The sequence below is a fragment of the Schizosaccharomyces japonicus genome (assembly GCF_000149845.2).
Source record: "Schizosaccharomyces japonicus yFS275 unplaced genomic scaffold supercont5.3, whole genome shotgun sequence".
In the NCBI taxonomy this organism is placed as follows: domain Eukaryota; kingdom Fungi; phylum Ascomycota; class Schizosaccharomycetes; order Schizosaccharomycetales; family Schizosaccharomycetaceae; genus Schizosaccharomyces; species Schizosaccharomyces japonicus.
Genome location: NW_011627862.1, coordinates 1978603 through 1994600, shown reverse-complemented (window position 1 = coordinate 1994600; position 15998 = coordinate 1978603). Strand labels below are relative to the sequence as shown.

Genomic DNA, 15998 nt, shown 5'->3' with positions numbered 1-15998 from the left:
AGACGAATGACATCGGCGAGAGATTTCTAGAAGCAATACGAACAAAAGGAACAATAGGACGCATGGGCGGGTTGAACTGGGGGGCAAGATTTGTCGAATGAAAAACAACGGGACCACAAATGGAGAGTCGCGTTAAAGCAGGAATACGAAGAATTGTCTCGTTCGGTGTCTGCAATAATGTATGTTCTTTCCGTTTCGTCAGCACAAATTCGTGGTTATCCAGACCAGAAATAACCAAGTGTTTTGTATTGTAGCACACGCAATCCAAGGGTCATCCAGTCGCGTTCCTTAATCCAGAATTCCGAGTTTATCTTTATACGATTGTAGATACAGCCTCCTCTCCAGGAAAGGTCTCGTCCATCTTTTTGACGGGGAGGAGGAATGACGGCTATACCGGGGATATTTGCACGTTTTGACTTCAAACGCTCTTCCAGCAATCGTCCAAATCCAGGCAAATGCCCCCCACCCCCAACAACAAGGATGCTGGAATAAAGCTCTTTGGCGTGATCGTCGTTCAGGTTGCCGTCACATGCATTGAAGATACTTTGGTTCACCGCATCGTCTAACGGGTACACAAGTCGTTCAGACACGAATTCCGGGGCATCCAGCGTACCACAGTTAACAATCCGAGGCCGATTACGAACATCCCGGACAGAGGTTGGCGGCTGCGCCTTTGAACTGTCGGTCTCAGAAAGCGATCGCGGAGCTTCAATGGGTTTGCTAACTTGCAGCAGAGTTGTTTCAGCAAGGCTTTCGGGATTGTTTGGCTGACCATCGTATAAATCGACGGATTGGGCAAACAGTGTGTGTCGCCCAACAAGTTTGTTTTCACTTTCAAATATATCGGGTCGGAAGTAACCCATGGGCGTCATCATTGTCTCGTCCAGCACCTTGAACGACAGTTTTCGCGGCGGTTCGTGCATCTCACGCACATAAGCCTCGCACAACTGCACGGTGCAGTTGGCCTCATTGACTGTGCAGTACTGTGTCTTAATTGATTCCGCCATACTCCAGTCCGAAGGTCGTGAGAGGTCAAGTTGCGGCAGCGGGAACTGGTTGCGAGTCAGAAGCTTCATTAAAAGTATAGTCAAGTCATCTCCTCCGTAGTGCAGGTTTATTCGTGAATTGGCAATTACAACGCCCTCGTCCACGCAGCTGACTGATGTGCGTTGGGCACCAACATCAACGATGCACGCTGTTGACATGCCTGCACCAAACGATGTGCAGAGTGACTCCTGCACCACAGATAGTCGACCAAAGTGTAATTCATGAAGCAGTAGTGTGATCACCTCTTGTACATACACGCGATCGTATAGGTCTGGTACAATAAAGATGGCAGAGTATTGTGGCAGCGAAGTTTCGGGCACCTCAAGTACCTTGGTCATTGCATACCGGAAAATCTCCAGCAAATCTGCCAGCAGTTGTTGCGGAGAATCGTAATCTGCTTCATTGAACAGTCCATGTTGAATGGGCCAAAGAAGCGTGTAATCGTTAGAGGCAAGACGAAGTGCCTAAAAAGAGAATTAGCTATCACGAATGAAGGTTTTATGAATTGCTGTAAACACGTCGAAAGCCTCCGCGACAGCAAATTTCACCAAACTTACCTCATCACCAACGTATACATCTTTTGTAGGCTCGATCCATTGCACCGGATTTGGATCGTCATGTTCGGCAATGACTTCCGGCTTCGACGTTTCGTTGTAAGCGTGAACCAACTCCAGACCATTCGTCATAAACCGCTTTTTTTGCATTTTGAGTCGCTTCCGGAATTCAGTAGTGAGTAGCGCTAGATTGGACTCAAACTATGTCGACAAATGTGTGTGAGTTGAGTTGCCAAAAGGAAAAAGGAATAGAGAAGGAAGACGAAAAGCATGTCCATCCGTTACGTACCTCTTTGTCGAAGACTATATTTCCGGATTCGTCTTTTGTTGTCTGCTCCTTGGGAGCGTGCCGTGGATGCCGTCTAGCAGGGCGAAATCTTCTTGCAACAACCATGGGTACAACTTTCGGGGCTCCATCGACGGCGAACCCGAGTCGAAGATTTCTTGAACCGATATGAATTACAACTGTTGTAGCATTTTTCTTACCGGTGTTAGAAAGCCAGTGCCATAAGGATAGAGAAGATCAACAAGGGAGAGCGAGTTCGAATGATTATGTTGAGAGTAAGGAACTCATCCTCGTTTTCAAACATATCAATAACAACACCGTCACTCCATTTGTTGCTTCTGAACATACCGCTGCATTTTCTTCCTCATCCTCGTCCTCATCTCGTCGTTCTTCCTTGTCAACAACGCTGGCGGCCTCGCTTTCGGTCTCTTTGTGATTCTTCTCGTGAACTTCATCCCGCCAAATTAACATCTGGTGGTCTCGTTTCATGTATTCTCTATTTCATGTCAGTGAATTGCACGATCGGACACCCAGCACGTACGTAGAAAAGTTTTTTTGATTGATTGGAGGAACAATGCCAAATTGCGTGAATTTGAAGGTGACATTCTCCTCCACCTCGCTGTGCTTTCGTTTAGGTGGCATATCTGTGCCGGTTCAGTTGCAAACGGAGTTGTGCAGTGCGCAGATGCCGGTCGGCGGTGCCAAGGGTCAATACCGCTGTACGGCCTCCGACTGCGATTTAGCTCGTATGGGCATGACGAGCGCGTTGTTCTTAAGGTTTTGGTGGAGTTTTTGGTGGAGACCACGTGCAACTGCACGCCAATCACAGTCTTGTGTGCAATTAAGCATGTTTTACGCGAACAACTTTCAGCCAATAGATTACTGGTGTGTTGCCCAATCATAAATTGAAGCGCTCTCAGCTGAAACCTTATTTTGAGAACGGTGAGAACGAATACGGGTGTATGGAGGATACAACTTGGACGGTAATGAGGGACACTGGGTGCCCCCGTAACAAGCTTATTCCGTAATGCAGTGCACTTGGTTGTGCATAGTTTTTCCCGCTTGTCTCGAACTGCCGTTGCGCTTCACGTCATGAAAGGTAACAATCATGTTACCTGTGGAGACGCCGGTATTGGCGCGACGCGCGACTGATGCACCATCCCTCTCCCAAACACCTCTCAACATGGTACTGTCGAATTCTCGAAGAATAGCGCTTGTTACTAACTAATTGTAGTCGATCAGACGGCAGGACTATATTCTGCGTGTCAAATACCATAATCCTCTCCCTCCACCGCCGTTTCCTCCACGTCTCGTGGACATTCCAAACCCTGTTCGACAGTATGCAGATCCCAGTTTTGTTTCGAACCTTGCACAAGAAAAAGCGATTGATTTTGGTCTGGAGCCTGAAATGGGCATGCCACTTGATTTGAGCAGTGTAATGGGTGCTTTTGAAGGTGATTCGAGTGCCATGCTGGCAAACCAGTCGGTTACGCGTCTGGACCCCAAAGATCGAGTGTTATTAAAAATTGCAGGCGGTTCTGGATCGTCTCAGATTGATGTGCCGTTCCTGCGTCGGACGGAGTATATTTCGTCCATGATTCCACGTTCTGCATCCTCTAGTTCGGGCAGTTTACGGAATGTCGCCCCGACTGGCAAGGCACTTGCAGAACACCGTGGCAGAGAACTTCGTGATGTGGATCGCCAGTTGAAGGCGATTGATGAGACGTTTGCTGCCGTACAGCAGCCTATTGAGTCGCTGAAGCACCCTACGAAACCAAATGTCCATGCTGTGAACACGTGGAACCTGCTGCCAAATGAGGAGCTCATCGAGCAATCGCTGCAGCACATTCTTGTCCGTGTGGCAGATGACCTGACGGAACGCTCTCACTCGGTGAATGCAACACAGGCTACGCAAACCAGCAACCAATTATCGTCTCGTCACGAAGTGGCCCTTTTCATGCCCTCGTCCTCGAACGGAGAAGAGTACTTGTCCTACTTCCTCCCGAACGATGACACAGCCGAACGCATGAAGCGTAAAATTTACCATCCCGAAGAAGCCGGTGCAGACGCTGACGAAGCTCCCTTCACATTCACCCGGTCTCGCAACTTTGATGCTTCCATGCACGTCAACGCTTCTGGATTCGAAGACGTGTGTATTGTCTTCAACCGCAATGCTACCGACGCCCTGTACAGCCCATTGTTTGCCCGCAGTACTCTTAAAAGACGGCGTATGCGTGGCCAGGAAGACGAGGAGGCGATTGGAGCTATTGAGCTGCGGCTTGCCAATGTTGAGGACGATCAAGCCGGTGAAAAAGAAACGGCCGAGGAGCCTGCGGGAGAACAACAGGCCTCTGAGGAATCCACAAAGGACGTCAGTGCGACTGCAGACGCTGCAGTGGAAACCAAAACGACTGTCGCTTCTGCCACTACTGCTGCTACTTCGTCTGAGGGTTCTGCTGCCGCCAGTGCCGCTGCCACAGAGTCTAGTGCCGTTCCTGCTCCTGCTTCCCCCGACCTCGAGGGCGCCCTCGACGATATCCCCGAAGAATAAACCAAAAATGATCCGTACGACAGCTGAGTCCCCATCGAAGGCTGACAACTGCACGCCGACTCTTAACCACGGCGGAGCAGTAGGACACACTTCCCGCCCTCCAACAAGCTACACCAGAGCCTCCCGTTCTACCTTATACACTACCTCCACACCACATAACAACAACACACTTGACTTCGCCGTCCACAGAATATAAATTTCTAACGGTAGGACTTTTGTTGGCGAGCACGAGCACCCTTACCACCGAACTTCTTGGGCTCCATGCGACGGGGATCAGCGACCAACAAAGTACGGTCGTAGGCAACGAGGGCCTTCTTGATCTCAGCCTTGGAGTGTTCGTCGACGAACTTTTGGTAGTAGGCGACGATGGCCTTGGCAATAGCCTGACGGATGGCATAGATTTGGGAGACGTGACCACCACCAGAGACGCGGACGCGGACGTCGACGTTGGCGAACTTGTCGGCACCAGCAACCAAGACGGGCTCGTAGACCTTCATGCGAAGAATCTCGGGCTGGACGAGGGAGAGAGGGGCACCGTTGACCTTGATGAGGCCCTTACCGGCCTTGCAGTGGGCCACAGCGGTGGCGTTGCACTTCTTGCCAAAGCACTGAACAGACGGCATGATGATGGATGGCTCGTGGATGGTTGTGTGCAGGCGTTTGTTTCGATGAAAAGCCGAGAAAAACGCAGTCACAAGTTTCGGTGTGAGGGTTGACACCACAACTCCCATCCACCACAACTTATCCTCTACCTCACCTGCACCAAGATGGCAATCCACGTTAAAGGACAGTTGCCTAACGCGCACTTCCACAAGCACTGGCAGCGCTATGTGAAGACCTGGTTCAACCAACCCGGTCGTAAGCTCCGTCGCCGTCGTGCTCGCCAAGAAAAGGCTGCTCGTGTTGCTCCCCGCCCTGTGGAGGCTCTCCGTCCTGCTGTGAAGCCCCCCACGGTCCGTTACAACATGAAGATCCGTGCTGGCCGTGGTTTCACTTTGGAGGAGCTCAAGGCTGCTGGTATCCCCCGCCGTTACGCTCCTACCGTCGGTATTCCCGTCGACCACCGTCGTCGCAACCGCTCTGAGGAGTCTCTCCAACGTAACGTTGAGCGTCTCAAGGCCTACATGGCTCACTTGATCGTCTTCCCCCGCAAGGCCGGCAAGCCCAAGGCTGGTGATGCCAAGGACGTTTCTGGTGCCGAACAAGTTGCTGTTGACGCTGTTGTTCCCATCGCCGCTGAGCCCGTCGAGGAGGCCAAGGCCATCTCTGAGGAGGCCAAGTCCTTTGGTGCTTTTGCTACCTTGAGCAACGAGCGTGCCTACGCTCGCTACGCCGGTGCCCGTGCTGCTTTCGCCAAGAAGCGCGCTGAGGAGGCCGAGGCCAAGAAGAAGTAGAACTCTTAATGGATCCATCAGCAGAGCAGCTGCGTGTGGAGGAATGTGGGATGAGTGGGGAGGATGGGGTTGTGGTGGGGTGTGTGGAGGCTCTTGTCATGTGGGGTGCATATGTGGGGCTTTTTGCGGGTTGGCCCCTGCGGGGTGCGAGGCGACGCTGTGGGGCTGTTTTCAAGGTGGTCATCGGACTTTAAAGTTTTCACGTGATGTCGCGTATGCATAAGCGAAAAGCTTCGCGAGCTTAAGTCTATGAAGCTTTTCGCGAACGCGACTTGTCCCCAACGTCATTTCACCGAATATACAGAAACCTGGAAATAACCTAGGTTTGCACAGTCTAGAGAACGCGAAATACATTGAGATGCAGTCTGCAGAAGAATGTGAGAGGAGACGGAAGAAAAAGAAGCCTGAGCGCCTGATTGTGCCGGTGATTGGTGGTCCTCAGTCGTCGCTGATCCAGCAGTACCACCGAGGATTTGGCAAGGCAAAAGAGCTGCTGGGCTGGATTGCAGACCAGCTCAAGATTGAGACGAGCACGGGATCACAGAACGTCGAGCTGCATTCGGCTCTGAGAGCGCGAGAGGAAAAACTCGTCGCTTTAACTGAGGAGATGCAATCACTGACGACTGCCTCCTCGAGTGACGGTGACCGGAGCTTCGAGGATATAGATGACCATCATACAGACATGATCTCTACGGCTCCCGAGTCCCAGACGGATGTGCGAACGACGAGCCCCGACCAATCGATTCAGTTGGAATTGGACAGGGCACCCGACATGACAACTACTGCAATGACCACGACGACTATGACTACGACTACTACGATGATGACTACGACCTCTTTAGCAAACCCCTTCTCTACTACCAGTACCAGTACTGCTACTAGTACTACGACACCACTTTTTACGATCAATTCAGACGACCAAATCACCCAATGGTTCGCCAAGTTCGATGCTCTGCTCGACTACCTCGGGAAGCTCCAGCTCCTACAACACGCAAAGCTTTCCTACGGCACACTTTTGGCCCTCCAACAACACTCAGAAATGCCTCCTTCGCCCAAAACCTCCTCTGACAGCAGCCCTCCCAGCGGTCTTTCGTCCCCCTTCCAGATGGCTTGAGCTTGAACCAGTGTTGGGACCGGGCAGGCCGAGCACTGCTGTCCGTCAAACGCAGTGACCCAGCGATCTCAATTCGCACAACTCGCCTACGACATTTGCCACGCCTCACTCACTCCGTCACTCCCCTCTTCCTTCATCCATTCCCTTCCCTCCTCTCTTCTAATGCAACCGGCCTCCACACATGGCCCCCGTTTTTACCCACACTCCCACTCTCCCACACGACCCCACTACTTGCAGAAAAAGCAGTCACACACCCCGGGGTATAAATAGCTCGCCCTCCCCCTGCCAGCTCAGTGTCCTTTGCAAATGACAACTGCAGTGGAGCAAAATGCAAACGACGGTGCCGTCGCGCCCGAGACTTTGTTAAAGAAAAGAAAGGTCAATGAGCAAAAGCGCCAGGAGCGTGTGGCCGAGGCGAAAGCTCGTAAGGAGGTATGTGTTGAGCTGTTTTCTGGTCGTGGACAACCTTGCTTGTTTTCTCGATATGCGGAGAGGATGAAGCTTTTTTCCTTTGGATAGCTAGTTTCGACAATGCTGCTCCAAAATCACCATCTTTCGGCTGATTCGCATTCGGTTGACTACAAGTTGTTTACGGCTCGAACTTACTTATGATTTGTACGAATTATGCTAACTCCAACAGCTTCAGCTGAAGAAGCGTAAGGTTACCTTCAAGCGCCTGGAATCCTTTATGAAAGACGTCAAGACGAAACAATGCGAAAAGCGTCGTCTTAACCGTTTGAAGCACAAGCCCGCTTCCTCCCTCGGAGATGCATCCGCCAAGCTTTTGTTTGTGGCTCGGGTTGGTATTGCGTCCAACATTCCTCTTCGGGCTCGTAAGGTCTTGGCCTTGCTTCGCCTGACAAAGATTGACACCGGTGTGTTCGTTCGCAACAACGAGTCCATGGTTAAGATGCTCAAAATTGTCGAGCCATACGTTGTTTACGGAACTCCCAGTCTTAAGTCTGTTCGTGAGCTGATTTACAAGCACGGCTACGGAAAGGTTGGAGGAAAGAACGTTGCTCTTTCCGACAACGCTATCGTTGAAGAGGCCCTTGGCAAGTTTGACGTCGTGTCTTTGGAGGATGTGATTCACGAAATCTTTAACCTTGGATCTCATTTCAAACAAATTAACACTTTCTTGCGACCTTTCAAATTGACGGCTACCAAGCGTTCTATCATCGAGCGTAAGGCTAAGCATCTCGTTGAGGCTCCTCGCACTGGTTTTTGCGCTGAAGCCATCAACGACTTGATCAAGGAACAGGCATAGATATCCCTTCTCGTTGATCGCGTTTTTTCTTTTTTGGCGCTCCGTCTCCACAAGCGACGTTTACAGTACTTCTTCCGTTCGATCGTCCATCATCCTGATCATTGTTCCCTTTTGCCTTGCCGCTGCCCGTAGCAGTGTGTCTTCGCTTCCTGTCCGTCTTCTCTTGTCTTTCTGTTTGGTTTCGGGGTTTAGTCATGTACATTAGGCTGTATGATTTTTTAGTAATGGGTTCTGGGTTTTTTCGGTTACAAACACAGTGGTGTATTTTCGTTGAGCAGACTGGGACGGTAACTAAAACTTGGAACTGAAATTCGTGTTGAAACTGTTCTTGAACCCGTGAATTGTTTACACTGATGGTTTTGCTTCGTCTCCCGCTGTTAAACTTGAAATTGAATCGTTAACAACTATTACTACTGCTGTTCTGGCTCTTGCTCTCTTATCGTTGAGTGCTTTGACTGAAGATTCCGTGAATTTGCAGGTCTTGCCTCTGGGTGGGCCCAAACTCCTCGTCTTGGTCAATGTCGTCTGCGAATGCCTCAAGTTCCTCTTCGTTCGGCATTTCGTCGACGTAGTAAGAGATGGAACCACCGCCTTGGCTCCCTCTGTTTTCGTCGTTTGAACCCTGCTGCTCGGAATTGGTGAACAGAATAGACTGAAATAGCGGTTCAGCGGCGTTGTCGGACTGTTCCTCCGGTGAGTTATGTTAGCAGGGAAACGTACGTAAGAGCGGAGCATTGAAACATACCTGTGAACGCCAACTAACACTCGCCTCTGGTTCCACCGGCATAGCGTCTATATCTGCAGAGGTGATTGAGGTGTCGGCGGCTGCTAAAGGCTCTGCTGCTGCTGCTGTTATGGCATTCAGTTCGGGTCTGGCAGGACTCGGGACTGACAGCATGGAAGTTAGTCTTGAAGTGGCTGCTTGTTGCAACACGCCATCTGTTCTCGCTGAACGATACCAGCGTGCTCCTGTGCCCGTAGGTGCTCCCGCTGCTGCGGTTGCCTTTGAGTTAACGTCTGGCGGAGCAATTGTCGCCTCGATGATTTGCACAACAACATCTTGTTGTGGTCCTTTGACGATTTCAAACAGAGCCGGGTTGTTTGGGGTGCTGTAGTAAGCATTAATGTCTACGCCGAGTGCGTCTGCCAAGCTTACGGCTGCCTAAGCGGGTTTGTTAGCTCTTTGAAGCGGAGTCAAACAATCTGTGACATACGCGAAACTCCCGAAGTGACATGGCAATAGGTACACCTTGAGTGAGTGCTACATGTTCGAATTCCTTGCCATCAATAGACACACTTGTTTGAGTGGGTTGTTTTAGAACGTCTGTCACGTAGCAGAGTTAACATAAAGGTTGTGTGTGGAGCTGTGCACCATACCATTATTGTGGACCACTTCTTCCGTGAAACTTGTTAACAGGAGTCGATCATTTGCTGCTTCCAAGTACAGCTCCTCTGTTCGCTGTCCAAAATGTTCGATTAAGTCTCGAAGCACTTTGGAATTGATTGTCCATGTATTGTGACAATTGGCCTTGTCAAACATGGCATGCGGTGATTCGATCTGTTCGTACGAGATGCGAAACGTTTTTACTATACCTATTTAATGGTGTCCAGTTAGAACAGACGAAGCTGTGTGTGCTGTTTCGTTATCCTTCCTGCGTACCATGTTTACAGCTCAACTTTACCGTCAGATTGCAGTTGTGTCTTCCGGTCACCAACTTGAAACTGGCTTGTTCAACAGTAACATTTCGTTTCATGGCAGTGTCATCGTCTACGCTCGCAGCCACGGCATTCGCAGGATGGGATGAGGACTCAAAGAGTTTGTTTTTGAAGATGGCCAATAAAGGTCGCAGCTGCGTCTTAATCTCTATAGTTTCGTTGGCGAAACCAGTCAACTGCAGAGGATCGGGTCGGAAAACATACTTTTCGAAGAAACCCTGTCTCAAGCAGGCTGTAGCAAATCCTGATTTTGAAGAATTCAATGCAGCCAATGTAATCTGTTCATCCAGCACCTGGTTAGCTCTCTTTGGTTTTGCAACGGACGACGAACCTGATTCCGTTTCATCTGCCAGTGCACAGCATCATCAATTTTTGACAACGCAAGCAGGACTTTAGAGAAGTCTCTCAAGTTTAGGTATGAAATGGAAGCCTCCATTTTCAAATCAGGACTTGTTCAGTCGCATGGACGTAAACAAACGCGTCGCGTGAACTGGTGGTGGAGTAGGAGGTTTGTCGAGGTAAGGCGAGGCAGGAAGTGCTGGCCGAACAGGAGGAAGCTAGCTGCTTTAAATGTCAAAGTCGGTCATTAACTTTGGTCGCAAACAGACTTCTGAATTACAAGAAATTACGCTGAAATCCTAAGACTAAGTCGGCACCTCCGATTGCCCTACTTTCCAGCTCTTGCAGAGTCCTCCTATCTATTACACCAAAACCATACATTGCATATACAGAAATCTAATAAAACCCAATTATCCAAAAAGCTTAAAGCCAGCATCAACAAGAACTTCCTCTTGACCTTGTTGTTGCTCAAGACCCTCATTCGTTGCGGGCTGCTCTGTTAAGAACACCTGTTGTCCCAAAAGACTGTTGAACAGGTCGCTAAGTTTGTGTTAGTAAGATATGTAATGTGTCTTGAGGCGGTAACATGTAATGGGAACGAATATGAAACCCGATGTACACTTCAAAAGCGCCAATTACTTACTCCTTCTGTTCGTCGGTCCATGAACCAGTCTCAATGGGTACCATAAACTAGTATAGTTAGCAAAAGAATAAAGAACAGATAATAAACGGCGACATTGAAGACCCGCATTCGGCTTCTTTGTCATCCCTCTAATCTTCAATTCACATACATTGCGAATCTTTTCATGAACGTGGTATCGCAGCTTACGACCCTTGCTAGCCTTAGTATCGACGTTTTCTTTCTTTTGTTTTTGACGCTTTGTAGCCACCCAACGAACACCTTCGGCGGTCGTCGAATCAGCCATACGAGAGTTAATTAGGTCGCGAAGTAGCGACTGGTAGAAATCGGTGTCGTCGAATATTTCTGTGTTTGGTTCTGAGCTGACCGTAGGTCCTGAACGATCGATGCGTGTGCGTTGGACCAGTTCGTCTTTCCGCAGCATGGCTTGATCAATTTGTGTAACGGCATCTTGGTTCAAAGCTTTAAACTTGTTGCCGCTGCCTGCATTCTGTGAAAGCTGGGTGCGATTGTACCATTTGGTCAGTACTTCATTCTTCCAATCGGAAGCACTGCTGTCCAGGGCACGAATGTTGTCAAGTACAGTATCGGTGTCTACGGCATCAAACTTGCGTTTGCGCAAAGCTGATGTATCGACGTCACAACCCTCCAGCATTTGTCGGCGAAGCTTCATCGTTGTGTGTAACATGTTCACGATGGCACTTCTGGCATCTGCAGTTTCCTGTTTCGAGTCTTCATTGGTAACATCAACGTTTCGAATGGCCAGAAAACCCTTTTGCAGACGAATTCGAGAGTCAAGCAGCCGGTTGTACAAACGAATTTGCTCTTTTAATGCTTTTCCCTTTTTGACGTTCTCCACGGCAGACGCTTTCAGCTGAAGAGAGAGGTCTTCCTGCTTGCTTTCGAGTAGCTTTTTTACCTTGTCCATAGTAGAGTCGCCGGTAGATTCGGATTCTGACTCGGGTTCTGACTCAGAATCCACCTCGGATTCTTCTTCTGCTTCAGAAGCCTCTTCGCTTTCGCTAAAAGAGTTGACAGATTCCTCCTCCAATTCGTCTTCGGACTCATCAGACTGACCCTCCTCACTTTCACCGTCCTCTTCATTATCCTCTTTCTCATCTTTGAACACGTCCTTACGTGAAACTTTTTTGGCTTTGAATTTGGGGTCCAAGGCAGGTGCTTGTTTTTGTCTCAGAGCACTAGGACTAAATTATAGTTAGCTTCTGGTGCAGTACATGACACAAACGAGTCTAATTATCAACGAAATTGACCTTCCCAAAGCGATCCGTTCATGTCGATTCCATATCACTCATTTGACATACCCAACATCAACATAATGCTCGGTACCAGCGTTATTCTGTTCTTCTGACGATGACTCTCCGTCTGAAAAGGCCGTGTCCAAGCTTTCAGGGTCCTTTTCTGCAGCCAAGGTTAGCAATTCATGCTGGCAGAATTTCCATTACAAACCAGTAGGGCGAACATCAAACAAATCGCCAATTTTTTTCGACAACGTCGCTAGATTTAGTTAGAACACGTAGTTTTCCTGGAATTCCATACATTTTGTTGTCATTTTGGTCGAAAATGAAGAAAATGTGGTAGGCGAAAGGCAAGTCCAGTTGTTGGTACTGAAGGCAAAAAATGAAATTGCAACAAATGTTAAGGAATTGCTTGTTATTGGGAAGAGGAGAATTGTTTACAGACGAAAAGCATCTCCTAATGCTTCTTGTGAAAGGTCATATTTATCACTAAATGTGTTGAAAATTGTTTTTTTCAAACATACTATTTTCTTACTATTATTTAGGTATAGAAAAAAAATTAAAATTGGGTTTTCATTACTTACAATGTTAAATTATCTTTTTTAAATGATTTTTGGTTACAAAAAATGTGAAACAACCCTCCTTCTTCGTTTTTATATTGCCTTCTTGCAGAAGAAGAATATTCAAATCAAAACTTTTTGTCTTAGCAGCTATAAAGACGAGAGAAATTGTCACTGACAGGAAATGGAAAACATCATTGCATTAAAGAAAGGGAACGTTAAATGGTAATGGGAAAAAAATCGGGAAACATAAATCGGAGACGCATGAGAATGGAAGGGAGACGGATGCAGAGATGAATTTGAAATTTAAAGATGAACGAGCAACAAACCGGTTTAAAAAGAAATACTGTGCTTGTTCATTGTAGGTCCGATTCTTCTACCAAACGGATGCTGGGTCTCCTTGAAAAAACGATTTCATGGACGAGACTTGGTTTCCATTGAAATCCGTAAACTCCTGAGGTTGAGGTACTTCGCTTGTGAGATGCCGACTCAAGAAAGCGGAACTGGTCTTCTTCTTCTGTTGTTTGTCCCAAAGCAGGCTCTGTTTCAAACTCTCAGACAGCTCGGTTGATAGCATTTGACGACGTACGGCTTCGGGCGAAGTCTCGTGTTGAATATTAAAGGAACGTTTAGATACCATCGGGATCGCAGGGAAATCCTTGTCGAAATCAGCTTCATCGTCAGACGATGCAACGGCATCGTCTTCCATATTAATTTCTGTTTCATTAAATTCAGCTGGAAGCTTAACGTTGCTGCCTTTGTATGAGTGAGAGCCTAGTAGTTCGGAGAGAATGCTTTTATGTGAATGTAGACTTGGACGTTCGAGAGATGAATCTATTTTTCTGAAAACATGTGGCTCGAAACTGTCACTGTCAGAAGACCATTCGTCATCATTGTCGGAAGTGCGCGCAGCATTTGGTGCGTCTGTAGACTGTTTATTACGAGACTTTGTTTCGTGAGCACGTAAGCCATTAGGATTACCCACGTTGTCGACAGTATTCGCATCTTGTGCGACAGATTGCGAATGCCCAGAAACATCATCATCCGAAACACTGTTCTGAAAGTAGAACATGCCTTTATGCGGAACGTCTTCATGACCGGGAGGTACGCATTTCTGATGGCCATTCGTGCTGACAGTAGGTTGTTCGGATACGTGTGACAGCTTCTTGTCTGGAGAGGAAGAATGAGTGGGCACGGCTAAAGTAGCACCCTGCTTAGACGTTGGCCTTCTTTCCGTAAGCCTGGCCATGGAAGATTTGGTCGGGACCAAAGGTGTTAACGGACGAAGCCTTGGTAGATGACTGTTTGGTCGAGTGAATGCAGAAGCTTCAAAGCCGCAAATAACTTCATTTGGTTCCAGAACAATTGCGGGCGGTGTGTTATGCTTCTGTGGGGAGTTGCTACGAGCAGGGCGAATGTTGTGAGAGGAGCGTGTACGAGCAGCTTGACGTCTGCCCGCTGAAAGGCTCACGTTGGAAGAACGACGTGGAAGAGAGCCAGCATTGGCGTTTCCCTTGACGCTCGACTGCGAAGCAACAGCAGGTCCAGTCTTGCGGCGACTCAAATGTATACGACCGTTTGGAAGAACACTGCTACTACAAACATCCTTCTTGACGGAGGAATTGAGAGATTCCATTTGAGCCGTAGATGCTGAAGGACGTTTGGGTGCCGAATGTTGTTGATGGTTGGAAGGGACAATGGTTGCTGGGGGTGCTGAAGATTTAGACGGTATGCGACTCTTGGAAGGCACTACGCTCTTTTCGAGCGCATCTTGAGAAAGCAGACCTTTGGAGTCTTTGCGCAGAGGAGAAGCATTTTTGTGGAGGGAGAAGTTGAGTTGCTTTTTAGGAAACGCCAGTGAATGTTCTGAGCCGTCGTCGTCCAAAGTGCCGTAAAAGGCCATGAATTTGTTAAAGGAGTGCTGATGGATGCTACGAGAATCCATAGGAGTATCTGAACAGTGGGAGGAAGTACGTTGGCCATTGCTGGAAGCAGTTGAACTTGGATCCGTTTTGAGAGATTTTCTCTGTAGCAGTAATGAAGCCTCAGAGTTCCACAAGCGCCACAGGGCATTTTCAAGTCGGTAACCTGCGGCTACAAAGCTGGAACAATGAGTAACGACTTGCCACAGTTCTCGTAAATGACTTTGTCCGGCGTCCTGCATCTTTTGAAGACATTGCTCGTTAATCTGCAAAATTTGTAACGAGCACATACAATCGCTAAAAGGAAGAACGGACACTAAGTCTTATTCGAAGAGTGTTGCAAGAGTGTGAGTGTGGACGGGGAAGATAAAGCTCGTGAAAGCAGACGAACTCCTGCAATCGAGGCTTTAAACAACAAACAGGCGCGTGAATTGGGAAGGCACAAGGAGGAAAAGGATGGATGCCCTTTAAACCTAGTTACGATAATCTTCGAGACGAATCGTGTATACGGGTGGAGAAATCGGCGACTTTTTTTGTCGCTGGCCACTGATCCTTGACAGCGGTCGTTTTTTCCCGGAAAAAAGCGAATTGGGTGTATAAGAACACGTAGAGCTCAAAAATCGAGGTCCTTGACGTCTTACGTGGACGAAAAGAGTGTATATTTTGTTTTTTAGGGTGAGCTCGGATTAGAGAAGACGGTGAACGGAAGCTTCGTTGACGGCAATTTCTGAATATCCCCACCTCATGTCTGGCTTCCTCGCGGTCGCAGTTGTGGGGTGCAGTGGGGGAATGTGGGGTAGGTGTCGGCAGTTGGCGACAAGAATGTGGAGGAAGACTGTGGGGCAGGAACGAAGGGAACTGCCGAATGAATTGCAGGAAGAACGACGTGATTTGGACGGGAAAACGAGAGGATCCAGACGTCGTAGACGCCTGCTACGGCGACGAATTGTAGCAGTTCGCGACCGTCGTCGTCATGCGAAATGTGGCACAATCAGTGATGTCTCGTAGAGACAGTTGAGACGTGCGGACGTACGGAGGGTAGGTTTCTCTCCTTTAGCAATTCATCCTCGGGGTGCTGTAGCCGACGACTTTCTTCCGCCGGGTGTAATGAGTCATTCTTACTAAAGAGAGGGAGAGAGTATGGAACAAAGGTAGTAAGGGAGAAGTGGGAAGTGGGATACGGGAAGCGGAACGAAATAGAAATGTCCGAGGGTTAAATCGGTTAAACCACCGTTTGTTGCGTATCAGGATGTGATATTGATTTTTCTCTGATTTTTCTGGATTTTTTTGTTTATTTGGTCCATGAAAAGAAGAGAAATGAGTTCACAACAACAACCAATAAGGCAAACTCG

At 48.4% G+C, this 15998-nt stretch overlaps 9 protein-coding genes across 9 annotated transcripts; 4 read left to right on the top strand and 5 right to left on the bottom strand.

The window, feature by feature from the left end:
* Positions 1-215: 215 nt before the first annotated feature.
* SJAG_01611 (actin-like protein Arp8) lies at positions 216-2529 on the bottom strand (the record flags this gene model as incomplete). Its single annotated transcript, XM_002172825.1, has 5 exons — positions 216-1511; positions 1605-1760; positions 1891-2082; positions 2236-2383; positions 2429-2529. The coding sequence occupies 5 exons, from the start codon at positions 2527-2529 to the stop codon at positions 216-218; spliced, it is 1893 nt and encodes a 630-aa protein (XP_002172861.1).
* A 466-nt stretch (positions 2530-2995) lies between these two features.
* SJAG_01610 (RNA polymerase II associated Paf1 complex) lies at positions 2996-5124 on the top strand (the record flags this gene model as incomplete). The annotated part of the gene is made up of 2 exons (XM_002172824.2): positions 2996-3073; positions 3122-5124. 2 exons carry the CDS (start codon positions 2996-2998, stop codon positions 4436-4438), a joined length of 1395 nt encoding a protein of 464 aa, XP_002172860.1. The 3' UTR covers positions 4439-5124.
* On the bottom strand, positions 4564-5156 carry SJAG_01609 (40S ribosomal protein S16). Its single transcript, XM_002172823.2, has one exon. The coding sequence runs from the start codon at positions 5059-5061 to the stop codon at positions 4639-4641; it is 423 nt and encodes a 140-aa protein (XP_002172859.1). The 5' UTR covers positions 5062-5156; the 3' UTR covers positions 4564-4638.
* On the top strand, positions 5058-5860 carry SJAG_01608 (60S ribosomal protein L13). Its single transcript, XM_002172822.2, has one exon. It carries the CDS (start codon positions 5206-5208, stop codon positions 5830-5832), a length of 627 nt encoding a protein of 208 aa, XP_002172858.1. The 5' UTR covers positions 5058-5205; the 3' UTR covers positions 5833-5860.
* A 330-nt stretch (positions 5861-6190) lies between these two features.
* On the top strand, positions 6191-6946 carry SJAG_01607 (hypothetical protein; the record flags this gene model as incomplete). Its single annotated transcript, XM_002172821.1, has 1 exon — positions 6191-6946. The coding sequence occupies one exon, from the start codon at positions 6191-6193 to the stop codon at positions 6944-6946; it is 756 nt and encodes a 251-aa protein (XP_002172857.1).
* A 224-nt stretch (positions 6947-7170) lies between these two features.
* SJAG_01606 (60S ribosomal protein L7) lies at positions 7171-11031 on the top strand. The gene is made up of 2 exons (XM_002172820.2): positions 7171-7378; positions 7587-11031. The coding sequence occupies exons 1-2, from the start codon at positions 7253-7255 to the stop codon at positions 8211-8213; spliced, it is 753 nt and encodes a 250-aa protein (XP_002172856.2). The 5' UTR covers positions 7171-7252; the 3' UTR covers positions 8214-11031.
* On the bottom strand, positions 8518-10568 carry SJAG_01605 (checkpoint clamp complex protein Rad9). The gene is made up of 6 exons (XM_002172819.2): positions 10261-10568; positions 9874-10207; positions 9591-9806; positions 9428-9537; positions 8959-9375; positions 8518-8895 (listed from the first exon to the last, which is right to left on the bottom strand). The coding sequence occupies exons 1-6, from the start codon at positions 10363-10365 to the stop codon at positions 8650-8652; spliced, it is 1428 nt and encodes a 475-aa protein (XP_002172855.2). The 5' UTR covers positions 10366-10568; the 3' UTR covers positions 8518-8649.
* Positions 10588-12519, bottom strand: SJAG_01604 (traub family protein). Its single transcript, XM_002172818.2, has 6 exons — positions 12466-12519; positions 12376-12423; positions 12231-12327; positions 11060-12113; positions 10912-10958; positions 10588-10808 (listed from the first exon to the last, which is right to left on the bottom strand). The coding sequence occupies exons 1-6, from the start codon at positions 12476-12478 to the stop codon at positions 10679-10681; spliced, it is 1389 nt and encodes a 462-aa protein (XP_002172854.1). The 5' UTR covers positions 12479-12519; the 3' UTR covers positions 10588-10678.
* Positions 12520-12620: 101 nt separating this feature from the next.
* Positions 12621-15357, bottom strand: SJAG_01603 (hypothetical protein). Its single transcript, XM_002172817.2, has one exon. The coding sequence runs from the start codon at positions 14934-14936 to the stop codon at positions 13101-13103; it is 1836 nt and encodes a 611-aa protein (XP_002172853.2). The 5' UTR covers positions 14937-15357; the 3' UTR covers positions 12621-13100.
* Positions 15358-15998: the final 641 nt, after the last annotated feature.

Coding starts and splice junctions, on each gene's coding strand:
- SJAG_01609 (XM_002172823.2), bottom strand. CDS start 5,061: ATGCCGTCTGTTCAGTGCTTTGGCAAGAAGTGCAACGCCACCGCTGTG.
- SJAG_01608 (XM_002172822.2), top strand. CDS start 5,206: ATGGCAATCCACGTTAAAGGACAGTTGCCTAACGCGCACTTCCACAAG.
- SJAG_01606 (XM_002172820.2), top strand. CDS start 7,253: ATGACAACTGCAGTGGAGCAAAATGCAAACGACGGTGCCGTCGCGCCC. Junction 7,379..7,586: donor AGGCGAAAGCTCGTAAGGAG/GTATGTGTTGAG, acceptor TAACTCCAACAG/CTTCAGCTGAAGAAGCGTAA.
- SJAG_01605 (XM_002172819.2), bottom strand. CDS start 10,365: ATGGAGGCTTCCATTTCATACCTAAACTTGAGAGACTTCTCTAAAGTC. Junction 9,807..9,873: donor AAAGTTGAGCTGTAAACATG/GTACGCAGGAAG, acceptor ACCATTAAATAG/GTATAGTAAAAACGTTTCGC. Junction 9,376..9,427: donor TGTCACTTCGGGAGTTTCGC/GTATGTCACAGA, acceptor AAACCCGCTTAG/GCAGCCGTAAGCTTGGCAGA.
- SJAG_01604 (XM_002172818.2), bottom strand. Junction 12,328..12,375: donor GTTTGATGTTCGCCCTACTG/GTTTGTAATGGA, acceptor CCTTGGCTGCAG/AAAAGGACCCTGAAAGCTTG. Junction 10,959..11,059: donor TTCATGAAAAGATTCGCAAT/GTATGTGAATTG, acceptor TAACTATACTAG/TTTATGGTACCCATTGAGAC.
- SJAG_01603 (XM_002172817.2), bottom strand. CDS start 14,936: ATGTGCTCGTTACAAATTTTGCAGATTAACGAGCAATGTCTTCAAAAG.